Genomic DNA, 12327 nt, shown 5'->3' on the forward strand with positions numbered 1-12327 from the left:
GACCTATACATGAAGATAGTGGAAAGGTTCGGTCACCCGTCACTGGACTTGTTTGCCTCTCCAGCGAATTCCCAGCTCCCGAGGTTCTTCTCCCGGTTCCCTTCTCCAGGGGCAGAGAGGGTGGACGCCCTCCACAGCCCATGGCCCAGGGAACTATTATGTGCCTTTCCCCCTCCCTCTGATCCCGGCAGTCATCCGCAAGATATTACAGGAACGGGCAGAGGTCATACTGGTTGCTCCGCACTGGCCGAGACAACTGTGGTTTGCCGACCTCGTGGGCCTTTCCATCTCTCCTCCATGGAGAATCCCTCCAGGTCGCATTACCCTCAGCCAGGTCCTGTGTCAGGGGTATAAGGAGCCAGCAGGAGGCATGGCAACTTTGTCAGACTTAATCTGTTGGGCAGGAGGATGAAGTAAACCCATTCGTGGATTCTCCATCATCATGCTGAGAAAAGGCGTTCAGGTAAGACAATGCCCCTTCTAGTTCACTCTGTTGCTTGGCAACTTCAGAGGGTTCTGCATGAAACAGATTATCTGGATTCCTTCCAGTCAGGATTCAGGCCTAGTTATTGGTTGCACTTATTGGTGATCTATGGAGACAATTGGATGGGGATAGGCAAGATAAAATTCAGGTACTGTACATGTGAAAATTTATTATATACAACAGATTATAATTTATTGCTATTGAAGTAAATCATAATATCCAGCCAAGATTTTTTTATATTTATTTATTGTTTTATCATAGACAATAAAATACAAAACAATAAAACAAACAAAATGAAACAAAACAAAAGCATACATTCAATCCTAATAAAACAAAACAGAAAGAAATAGTGTACAAAAAAAGAAGAAAAAGTGATCAATTAAATTTAACATATACATGTAGATTCCACCCTGACTGGGTGTGAAAAGAAAAGAAAAAGCAGTAAATTGTCCTCCCCTTTTGTATGTGTGTGTCTGTGTATGTATGTATATGTATATTTACTAAATATAATCACGGATAGTTAACTATCCATTATATTAAGCACATAGAAGGTCTACAAATGATTTCCAGTCTCTTATAAAACTGTCTAGTCCATTATCTCTAATCAAAGCAGTTAATTTCATCATCTCTGCTAATTCAGTCAATTTCAAAATCCATTCTTCAACATTCGGCAACTCTTTTTCTTTTCAGTGTTTGGCATGTACAATCCTCCTAACGGTCACCATGTGAAGGAGTAGCACCCCAAATTGTTTTTCAATTGGCTTATACCTAAAAGAATAGCTTCAGTTTTCATTAATATTTGTATCTTAAATATTTTTTGCATTTTCATTGTTATCCAGTATGTTTTCACATATTTGAAAGACTACCATGTATGATAAAACGAACCTGGATTTTGATTACATTTCCAGCACTTAGAAATCTCTTTATACATTTTGCTAGTCTGCCTGGGGTCAAGTACTATCGATACATCATTTTGTAAAAGTTTTCTTTCAAACTATAATTTAATGTGAATTTTAGTCCATTTGTCCATACATTCTCCCATTTATCTAGCATATTATACCCAAACAATTTTGCCCATTTTACTATACACTCTTTAACATATTCATTTTCTAGGTTCATCTTAAGTAACATTTTAAGTAACCACTTTAGAAATCAAGTGGTCACCTCCAGAACATAAGTTAACATTCAGATTTAGTTCCTGTGAAAACAAAACTTTTTATCAAATTTAAATTTAAATCTTTCAAAAATTCTATAATAAGTAAACAAGCAAATTCTTCAACTTACTAATTGTTCTTTTATATTTATCTTAAATCCTTCTTTTTCAAATATCAATAACTCTTGATATGTCATCCATTTACATTCTGAAATCATCTCTGTTTTGTATGAGGTGATAGCCAAAATGGCACTTTATCAGCTAATCTCTTATACTTCCACCGTATACATGCAATTGATTGCCTGATGGCATGAATCTTAAAACCAGAGTTAACGTTTACTTTGTCATACCACAAATAGGCATACCACCCAAATCTCAAATCTAAGACCCGGCAATTCAATAAAATTATGGTTCTTGCTTCTGAAATCTCATTACCTTTACTTTATCACTGGTTTTTTTGTTATGTTGCATAGTAATTGTTTCTGTTGCTATAATTAAGTAGATATAGTAGTATTTTTTTATTTTTAAGATTGTGGCTTGGTCCTGTGAATAGATGCAATAATCCTAATTCCACGTTGGTATATAATTTATGAATCCATTCTCCATTATTTTTAAGTTATGTATGCATCTACATTTTCAGGCTTTGCTTTAAGATGGAGGAGACTGACAGGGAAGCAGTTGCAACAGCTGTACAAAGGGTAGCTGGGATGCTTCAGCGACCAGACCAGTTAGATAAAGTGGAACAATATCGTAGAAGAGAAGGCCGTAAGAAAGCATCAGTAGAAGCACGACTGAAGGTATAGAATAATATTTTTGATAGTCTTGAATTTCTGTGTATATAGTGCTGTAGCTGTTGTCTAACCACAGCACTAATCTATAAAATACCCTTCATAAGCCTTTTATTTTATGTATCAGAATAAATTAGAACGGCACAGTTAGAATTACAAAAGTTATGTCAGAAATTATTATAATTAAAATTAATTAAAAATAAAAGAAATAATTAAATTGCAAATTTGTGTAATATTAACTGTTTAATTATTTAATAATTGATTTATTTAAATAAATGAAATAAAAAATGGGGAAAATCTAATAATTGAAATTAAAGGAGATTTTGCTTAGATCAATGAGAATAAGATTGTAATTTTAAAATATACCTGGATGTGAATAGATTCTAATTTATTAAGCCATATATTAGTTAAGATTTTATATATTATTTATAAATTATTATTTATAAATTCAATTTCTTTTTGCAATTGAGGAACAGGCTCTTTGGCATTGCTGATTTTGTTTAAACTTTGAACTCCTTTAATCAATTTTTTCTCTCCCCCTATAGTATCTTGCTTCAAGTCCTTTTCTAATCACATAGCATTCCCACTGATCTTTCTTGTGCTTATATATCTTTTCATTTTAGGGGAAAAAATATTCAGATATTAATTGAAATGCAAATTAAATACAAAACAAAATGTACAAAAATATAAATTGACATTTAATTTATGTGGCAGATTTAATATGCAGGATGCTAGAAAATCTTGATGTATATTCACTTTTAATAAATCTATAGTGAAGTAACATTTATATGGGAAAATGTCTATATATTAAGGGCTTTTAAAGCATTGTAATATATTTTGAAAATATATTTTCTAAATATAAAGAAATATATAGAAAAAACAATTTTGATAAAGTAAATGAAATAATGCCATTTAAGTGAAACTTCTCCTATGCATGTATATCCATTTACTTCTTTTTAGTGATTAGTAGACTTTTTTTGTTTCATTCTATTTTTTATTTTATTGAAAAGAAAGTTAAAATCCAAAAAAGAACAAGAAGCAAAAGAAAACACAAAACAATCAAGACATTAAAAAAGTACATCAAAAAGAAAAGAAAAGAAAAGAAAAAAACACCAACACCCATATACATATTCTGCTAATTGAATACTGATTAATACATTGCTACAATATTGGTTCCCACCCCTTGTGAAGCAGCCCCCCCCCCCAAATTTTCAACTAGTAAATCTATTTGAAAAATATTGACCTGTCTTCTATATATTATATTAATGAAAAAATAGCTAACAGGAAGAAGAATAAAAATGCAGAAGGATCTTGACAGACTTGAACATTGGGCACTATTTAACAAAATGAAATTCAATGATGAAAAAAGTAAAGTTCTACATTTAGGCAAGAAAAACCAAATGCACAGGTATAGTATAAGTGGTACCTTGCTCAATAGTAGTAACTGTGAGAGGGATCTCGAAGTCCTAGTTGACAATCACTTAAATATGAGCCAGCAGTGTGCTGCAGCTCCCAAAAAAGCCAACCCAGTGCTAGGTTGCATTAACAGAGGGATAGAATCAAGATCACATGAATACCACTTTACAATGCCTTGGTAAGGCCACACTTGGAATACTACATCCAGTTTTGGTCACCACGATGTAAAAAAGATGTTGATACTCTAGAAAGAGTACAGAGAAGAACAACAAAGATGATTAGGGGACTGGAGGCTAAAATATATAAGGAATGGTTGCTGAAATTGGGTATGTCTAGTTTAATGAAGAGGGGTGACATGATAGCAGTGTTCCAATGTCTCGGGCTGCCACAAAGAAGAGGGAGTCAAGCCATTCTCTAAAGCATCTGAATGCAGGAAAAGAAGCAACAGATGGAAATTAACCAAAGAGAGAAGCAACCTAGAACTAAGGAGAAATTTCCTGAAGTTAGAACAATTAATCAGTGGAACAATCTGCCTTCAGAAGCTGTGAATGCTCCAACACTAGACGTTTTTAGGAAGAGACTAGACAGCCATTTGTCTGAAATGGTATAGGGTTTCCTGTCTGAGCAGGGGGTTGGACTAGATGACCTCCAAGGTCCTTTCCAACTTTATTATTATTATTATTATTATTATTATTATTATTATTATTATTATTATTATTATTATTATTATTATTATTATTATTATTAAAAAAGACAAGATTTTAAACTTCTCTGTTAATAAACTGTTATTGTAATCCACTCATAGAAAGTTTGCCATGGCCTCTTATCATCCTAAAAGTTAAAAGTAATTCATCCTGAATCAAATGTCCACATTTGTTTCTTAATCCAATCTTTTATCAGTTGTTGTTTAATTAAATATAATAGACTTAGTCTCCACATAGGTTTATCTTCCCAACAAAATCCTAATAGAAGTGGTTTCTGATTAGATGTAATAAATCCATTCTCCCTCAGTCTTTGTAGGAAAAAATAATTTGTCTCTTCCCTATTCAGTCAGACTCCTAGTATCGTAAAGATATGCATGTTTGAATTTGAAAGAGACACATGGGATCAATTCAGTTAGCTCTCCAGCTCTTTGGTCTGCAACTTTCTTTTGTGAAATTTTTATCCAAAACGACATGCCTCTGCATATTTTCTATAGCCATTATCATCTCATCAAACTTTTTTAAAAAAACTTTCAGCTAAAAGCTGCATACTGCCCAACCATAGATTTCAGCCACCATTGCTTGCCTATAATCTGATACATTATTACTCTGTGAAACTCGGTACAAAGAACACTAAAACAGAAGGAAACATGAAAGATATTTTCTGTATATTTCAACCTAAAAAAAATTCAAAAGAGATAAACTCCAAATATTTTGCAAATTCAAAAAATACAAAAGTCCCATGGTGAGAGTCCAATATTAATGTAAATCAAATGGAAGCACTTCACCATCCTGAAGGGTGCTTTGTTTCCTTACAGAGAGAACAAAGGTTATTCAGAATAACATATATCAAAGGAAAAGGAAAAGAAAAAACAGTTGCAATCCAGCAAGGGATTGAAATAAATCAACATTCAACAGCTGGCTAATTTTTAAGAGCAAAGAACAAAAACAATAAATTCAAAAAGTGAAAGTTACAACCCCAAAAATACTTAAGGAAAAGAATCTGCTAACAGAAAGATGGATTCGCTTAGTGACTTTTCAACTGCTTCCAGAGGGAACTGGAATCTTCAAGACTCCCCTTCCCAAATGGATCCACGGCTGTCCAGAAGTCATCTTGGTCATCTCTGAGTGCCCCCATTCAAATTAAGATAGCAGCATTCCCAGGGAATCAGCTTTGGCAGCAAAAACAGCTCATCAGCATGCCACCACAGTAGCCAAGGTACTTGTAGAAAAGTTCTTTGTACACTATGGGCTACCTCAGCACATACATTCCGATCAAGGCAGAGATTTCGAAAGCAAGTTTGTTAAACGACTGCTGGACATACTAGGCATTTGGAAGTCACGCACCGCTCTCTATCACCCACAGCCTTAGAGGTTCAATCGTACTCTTCTTGACATGTTAGGGACACTGACTGCACAGAAGAAGAAACACGCATATAATAGCATGAAAAATGATGCTACAGAGTATTCTCCATATTGACCGATGTTTGGCAAGGAGGCCCGACTGCTGGTAGTTATAGCATTTGGCATCTCAATGGACAAAACCTTATTCAATTCACATCACAATTATGTAGACAGGTTGAAGAGGAATCTGAAGATGGCTTATGAGAAGGCTGTAGTCACTTCAGAGTTTCAAGAACAGAGAAACAGGAGGAATTATGACCTGAAAGTGAGAGTTCAAGATTTGCAACCTGGCGATCGGGTATTATTGAGAAATCTGGGCATTCCTGGAAAGCATAAACTGGCAGACCAATTGAGTTCTCAGCCATACATTGTCAGTGAGAAGCTACATGGATTGCCAGTGTACCTGATTCGACCAGAAGGGAGTTCAGGGCCTTTGAAAGCATGGCACCGAAATCATCTATTGCCTCTAAATGAGGCAATACAAGCCTCTCAGCCATCTACTCTAAAAGCAACTGAATCCTGCTCAACAATGAGATCAGTGACTCGAGCACAACCTGCTCCAGCCACAGAAGGAAAAGAGAGGCCAGCGAAGAGGAAGAGGGCTGTATGAACTGATTGTGGTCATTGGAAAACTTTGCAACAACTCCCCCCACATCAGGCACTGAGATGGGGCCTGAGGAGCTCTGAGTTTGTACCTAAAGCTTGGGAATGGGAAGAAGTTCTTAGAGAACCCGAGTGGAAAGCTGACAAGCAGTCTGAGCAGCTGCCAGAACTGAAGTGAGTGCCACCAGCTCCAGAGGCTCCTGGGCTGGAGGAGCCTGTGGAGAAAGTCTCAATCCTTCCACATGCCTCACAACAGCTAGAATGAGAGAATGGGCCTCCAGCCTCAGAGACTTTTGGGTGCAAGAAGTCTCAGGAGCATGACTCATTCATTACAACCGAACCCAAGGTACAAAGACCAAAATGGGTAATACACCCCATAGGAGACTGACATATGATACTCTGGACCACAGCACAGAAGAGGCAGTACTCAGTGCTAGACAAAATTTTGACCCATCCCCTGACACCCCAGATTCTTGGTGAGCACTTCCCACTCTTTGGGAGACCAAAGAATTTTGGGTGAGGGGAGTGTGTAACGGGGGTGAGGTGAGCTGAAGAGGCAGTGCTGGGAAATGCCTAGGAGAGGAGTCAGCAAGAGGACAGAGAGGAGTGGAAGACTCTGCTGAGGCCCAGGTTGGGGGGGGGGGGATAAGCCTGAGAGAGGAGACAATAGGGAGGAATGGGAGAGCCTTTTATGAGGTAACCCTGAGGGAGAGAAGGGGATAGGATATGAGAGGCTTCTATGGGGCAAGCATGAGGGAGTGAAGGGGATAGGTTAGGAGAGGCCTCTGTGGGGCAAGCCTAAGGGAGTGAAGGGAATAGGATATGAGAGGTTTCTGTGGGGCAAGCCTGAGGGAGAGAAGGGGACAGGATATGAGAGGCTTCTGTGGGGCAAGCCTGAGGGAGAAAAGGAGATAGAAGAGGAACAACAACAACAACAACAGAACAGCCACCTGAATATTTTCCCTGCAAATGACCTATCTGCTAAGAGAGATTGACCATCACCTCATCCCATGACCTGCCTGCTGGGAGAGACTGACTACCCCCCCATCACATGACCTATCTGCCGAGAGAGACTGACCACCATCTCATCACGTGTTCCAGCCAAGCAGAGGTGCCTAAGTGAGGGACTACTGTGGACCAGCAGCGATACCAACATGGCCAGGAGAACCTGGACTCCAACGGCTCTTTCGGTGGTAGCACTACACATATAAATAAGAATAAAAATCATCTCATAAGAGACAACCAAAAAGCCAAAAAAGGAAGCAAAAAGACCAAAAGACCTCTTCACCAACAATCAACACTCAGATGAGAAGAGGCTAACAGCAACATTGTTATTGTTAATAATCACCAATTGTGATTATTGTTAGAACAATAATCAAGAAGTAAACAATACCTGAATCAAGGAGCCATCAAAAGCACTCCCACCGACACTGACGGAGCAAGCTACTATTAAATAAACATAAGAGCAAACCCTCTTCCTTCTAGCACTGATGTTACCTAGTTTGGTAATGAAACATCTGCAAGAAAACCACAAAACGTGGACACCACCATGTCACGATGCCACAGTTTAACCCTGAGCTATAAATATTCTAATCTATCAGTAATATAAGTGATATTTTATTTTATGAATGAATGAATAAACATTTATATGGCTGGCAACTCACTCAGTGACTCCGGGTGGCTTACAAAGACAAAAACCTAATATAAAAAATAATAAAAGGTGGCCCTGGTAATAACAATAAGTGAATCAAATAAGATACTTGATGGGCTCCATTCCATTCTGGGTTTCCAAGACCCATTTGCAAAATCAGGTTTTTGGGGCTTTGTGAAAGAGGCCTGGTGGTCAAAGTCATAACAAATCTCATCTCTGTAGGGATGATGTTCTATAGGGAGGGAGTCACCATGTGGAAGGTCGTTCTTCTTAGTCTCGCTAGAAGTACCTCCTTAGGAGAGGGGACCTATAAAATTCCCTGCCTCCCTGCTCTGTTGGGTCAGATAGATGTGACCAGGAAAAGATGGTCCTTCAAATAACCTAGTTTCAAGCCATGTAGGACTTTAAAGGTGACAACCAGCATCTTGAATTGGACCTGGAAGCAAATTGGTAACCAATGTAGCTCCTGCAGGAGAGATAGCACATGTGCACATCTAGGCTTGCATAAAACCATGAAGGCCACTGTATTTTGAACCAATTGAAGCTTATAGCTACTTTTCAAGGGCAATCTCATGAAGAGTGCATTGGATTAGTTAAGAGGGGAGGTAACTAGGGCATGAATGACAGTGAACAGGGATTGTTGATCCAAGAAAGGGCATAACTGGTGCACAACCTGCTCTTATGCAAAGGCTTTGAGCTGGAGTCTTGAATCCAGGAGAACTCCCAGATTACACACTGAGTCTGTCTGGGACAGTGCCACCCCATTCAATTCCAGAGATGGCAATTCTCCATGGACCAAAGAACCCAAACTTAGAGCCATTCGTCTTGTCAGGGTTCCATTTCAGCCTGTTGCTCCCCATCCAGCCCTTAACAGCCTCCAAGCACTGCAAGAGGGAGGTCACAGTGTCATGTAACTCCCATGGGTCAAGACATATAGCTGGGTGTCATCAGTATATTGATGATATCTCAGCCCATGGTGGCAGATGATTTCACCCAGCAGCTTCATGTAGCTGTTAAACAGAAGTGGAAAAAGTATTGAGCAATGCAGGATACCACAAAGCGGGATGAAAGCCAGACCTCTCACTTTCTATCGACACCAACTGAAAGTGACCATAGAGGAAGGAAGTGACTCAGGACAACCGAGAGGCCCCACTCCCAACCTCCAAAGTGGCTCCAGAAGGATACCATGATCAGTGCTATTGAAGGCTGCTGAGAGGTCAAGTAAAGTGAGGATGGATGCATTAACCCACTCCTGCCAGAGATCATCAAAAAACACCGCTATTCCTGTTTCTGTTCCATAACCAGGCCTGAACTCCACCTGGAAAGATAATCTATTTCATCTAGGAAATTCTGGACCTGCTTTTCAACCATCTTCTCAACAACTTTCCCTAGAAAGGAAAATTCAAATGAATTGTTCTCCTTTAATAATATTCCATTAAAAAGGAAAAGCTATTTGTGTTGTACATTGAGACATTTTATATTTCAGTGGGAAAAAATATACATAGCTCAGATTGAACTGTGAAATCCATGGTGCTCTCTGGGCTTGGTTGTTTTCTTGCAGACATTTCGTTACCCAACTTCAACTGCATTGAGGATACTATCTAATTGAGTAACAAAATGTCTGCAAGCAAAAAAATCAAGCTCATAGAGTAGCAAGGACCCCATGTTTCTACATTTAAATATAGAACCTGCCTCCATTTTAATAAGCTTCAGTGTTTTATTAATAAGATTGTCTTTTATGTAAGAATAAATATTTGAGCATGTTAGGTATTTATTGCTATTATGGAGTAAATTAACTACCAAGCTTGGTTTTTTTAGGCTGCAATTCAGTCACAACTTGATGGAGTTCGAACTGGTTTAAGCCAACTGCACACTGCATTGCATGATGTCAAGGACATACAGCAGTCTTTAGTTGATGTCAATAAAGACTGGCGGCAGAGTATCAACACCATAGAAAATCTCAAAGATGTTAAAGATGCTGTAGTTCAACATAGTCAATTGGCAGCTGCTGTAGAAAACCTCAAAAATATATTCTCAGGTATGACTTCTAAAATATCTCATATACTGACAATACAAAGAGTTGTGTAGTATTAGTATGAATTTATATGTTAATATTTAATGTATAGTAATAATGCAGCTGTGTCATGCAGCTACAATTCCAAAACTAAGTTTGTAGGATATAATATGACTTAAATCTATGGTTTCTCTTTTTCTTCTCAGTCCCAGAGATAGTCCAGGAGACTCAAGACTTGATTGAGCAAGGACAATTATTGCAAGCCCATCGAAAGTTGATGGATTTGGAGTGCTCCCGAGATGATCTTATGTATGAACAATATCGCATGGATAGCAAGAATACCCATGATATGAACCTAATTGATAGCTATTTTGGAGATATGCAGAAACTTTCCGAAGAACTGGCCAAGCAACTCTGGATGGTCATTCAAAGGTCTCTAGTCACTGTCCGTAGAGATCCAACCTTGCTTGTTTCAGTTGTGAGAATAATTGAGAGAGAAGAAAAGATAGATCGGCGTATGTTAGATCGGAAAAAGCAAACTGGATTCATCCCCCCTGGGAGACCTAAGAAGTGGAAAGAAAAAATGTTTAATGTCCTGGATCGAACTGTTATTACTAGGATTGAAGGCACTCAAGCTGATACTCGAGAGTCTGACAAAATGTGGCTTGTTCGCCATCTGGAAATAATTCGAAAATATGTTCTTGATGATCTTTTGGTGGCTAAAAATCTTATGGATCAGTGTTTCCCCCTGCATTATGAAATTTTCAAGAGATTGCTGTATATGTATCACCGGGCATTGTCTTTACGTATGCAGGACCTGGCTTCAGAAGATTTAGAGGCAAATGAAATTGTTAGCCTTTTGACCTGGGTTTTAAATACTTATAAAAGGTAAGGATATTATTATTTAGGGCTGGTACTAGTAGGAATTATGTGATTTTAATAAATTTTGTCAAGCCCCATATATCCAGCAAGGTCAAAGATAGCAAGAATGACAAGCCTTTCAAAAATCTGTCTTTAATGATAGGTTGAGGTCAATACAGAATCTTCTAAAAAATAAGAAAGTTCTTTCTTTGGTTATATTGAGTTTATTAAAAGAGAATTACGAGGGCAATTTGGAAATAAACCTCTGTTTGATTATCAATGATAGACACTTGCAGATACAGAACGTTTATTATACACATTAGAAAATTTTACATTTTACATTATTACATTACTTTTTGACATAATTGCCATTCAATCTGAGGCCCTTGTCATAATATCTTACAAGGTTTGAAATTCCTTAGTAGTAGTTGCTCGGCGCCAAATCTGGGCGTGATCAAAAACATCCCAACAGAACTACTTGGGTGCGTCTAGTGCAGGGTTTTTCAACCGGTGGTACACGTATCACCTGTGGTACATTAACGAGTGGCAAGTGGTACGCAGCCCTGCCTAGCCAAGTGTAGTGGGGGAGGGAAAGAGCCAGCGCAGGCAAGGACTTACTGTGAGAGAGTCCTCTGGAGCTGCAGAGTGGCTGAGAAAGGAGGAGGGGGGGACGGAGACAGGAGAGGCTATAAAAGGAGGCAGTTTGGGCGGGAGAGGGAGAGAGAGAAAAAGCAGCAGCCTTGGGAGGAGGGGGAGTCAGCTCTAGCTGCACCGAAGGGAAAGAAGAAGAAAGAGGAGGAGGAGAAGGAGGAGGGTGGGGGGAGAGGAGAGAAGAGAAGATCAAGATGGCCAGCCATGAGCCGATCTACAACTGCTGTGGCAGCCACCTGTGCTGGCAGCAGCAAACAGGCAAGAAATGCAGTGGGGGAGGGGTCGCCCTCCACGAGGAATGAAAAAAGGCAGCAATGGCTGGAGGTGAGGCACAGGGGAGATGGAGAGTGGAAGGGTTCTTATGTGCTTTTGTGACTTTGAAGTTCTGGGATTTGTGCAATGTGGGCTTTGTGTTCTTAAGGAGTGTTTGGCAATTTCTATTTGGCTGATGTCTCGTGTTAGCTTCTATTGCTCTGCTATTGTTAGCTGTAAGTTTTGCTGCAAGGGATTTTGAAGTATTTTTCTCCTGAATGGATTTTGCCTGTAGCATTCCTTTACTTATGAATGGAGCCATTTGGGGAGGCTGCCTTAGCCGGCAGCC

General features: G+C 38.8%; 1 protein-coding gene across 1 annotated transcript in view; it reads left to right on the forward strand.

Annotated features, from left to right (window-relative positions):
- The first annotated feature begins 2170 nt into the window (after window positions 1-2170).
- Window positions 2171-12327, forward strand: part of EXOC3 (exocyst complex component 3) — a 50478-nt gene continuing 40321 nt past the window's right edge. The window contains exons 1-3 of the mRNA XM_015821132.1: window positions 2171-2434; window positions 10019-10238; window positions 10421-11102. Of these exons, the coding sequence (XP_015676618.1) occupies window positions 2291-2434; window positions 10019-10238; window positions 10421-11102 (1046 nt within the window). The 5' untranslated portion in view covers window positions 2171-2290. The remainder of the gene's footprint in view (window positions 2435-10018; window positions 10239-10420; window positions 11103-12327) is intronic.

Source organism: Protobothrops mucrosquamatus, unplaced genomic scaffold (assembly GCF_001527695.2).
Source record: "Protobothrops mucrosquamatus isolate PMUCROS unplaced genomic scaffold, P.Mucros_1.0 scaffold1260, whole genome shotgun sequence".
Classification (NCBI taxonomy): domain Eukaryota; kingdom Metazoa; phylum Chordata; class Lepidosauria; order Squamata; family Viperidae; genus Protobothrops; species Protobothrops mucrosquamatus.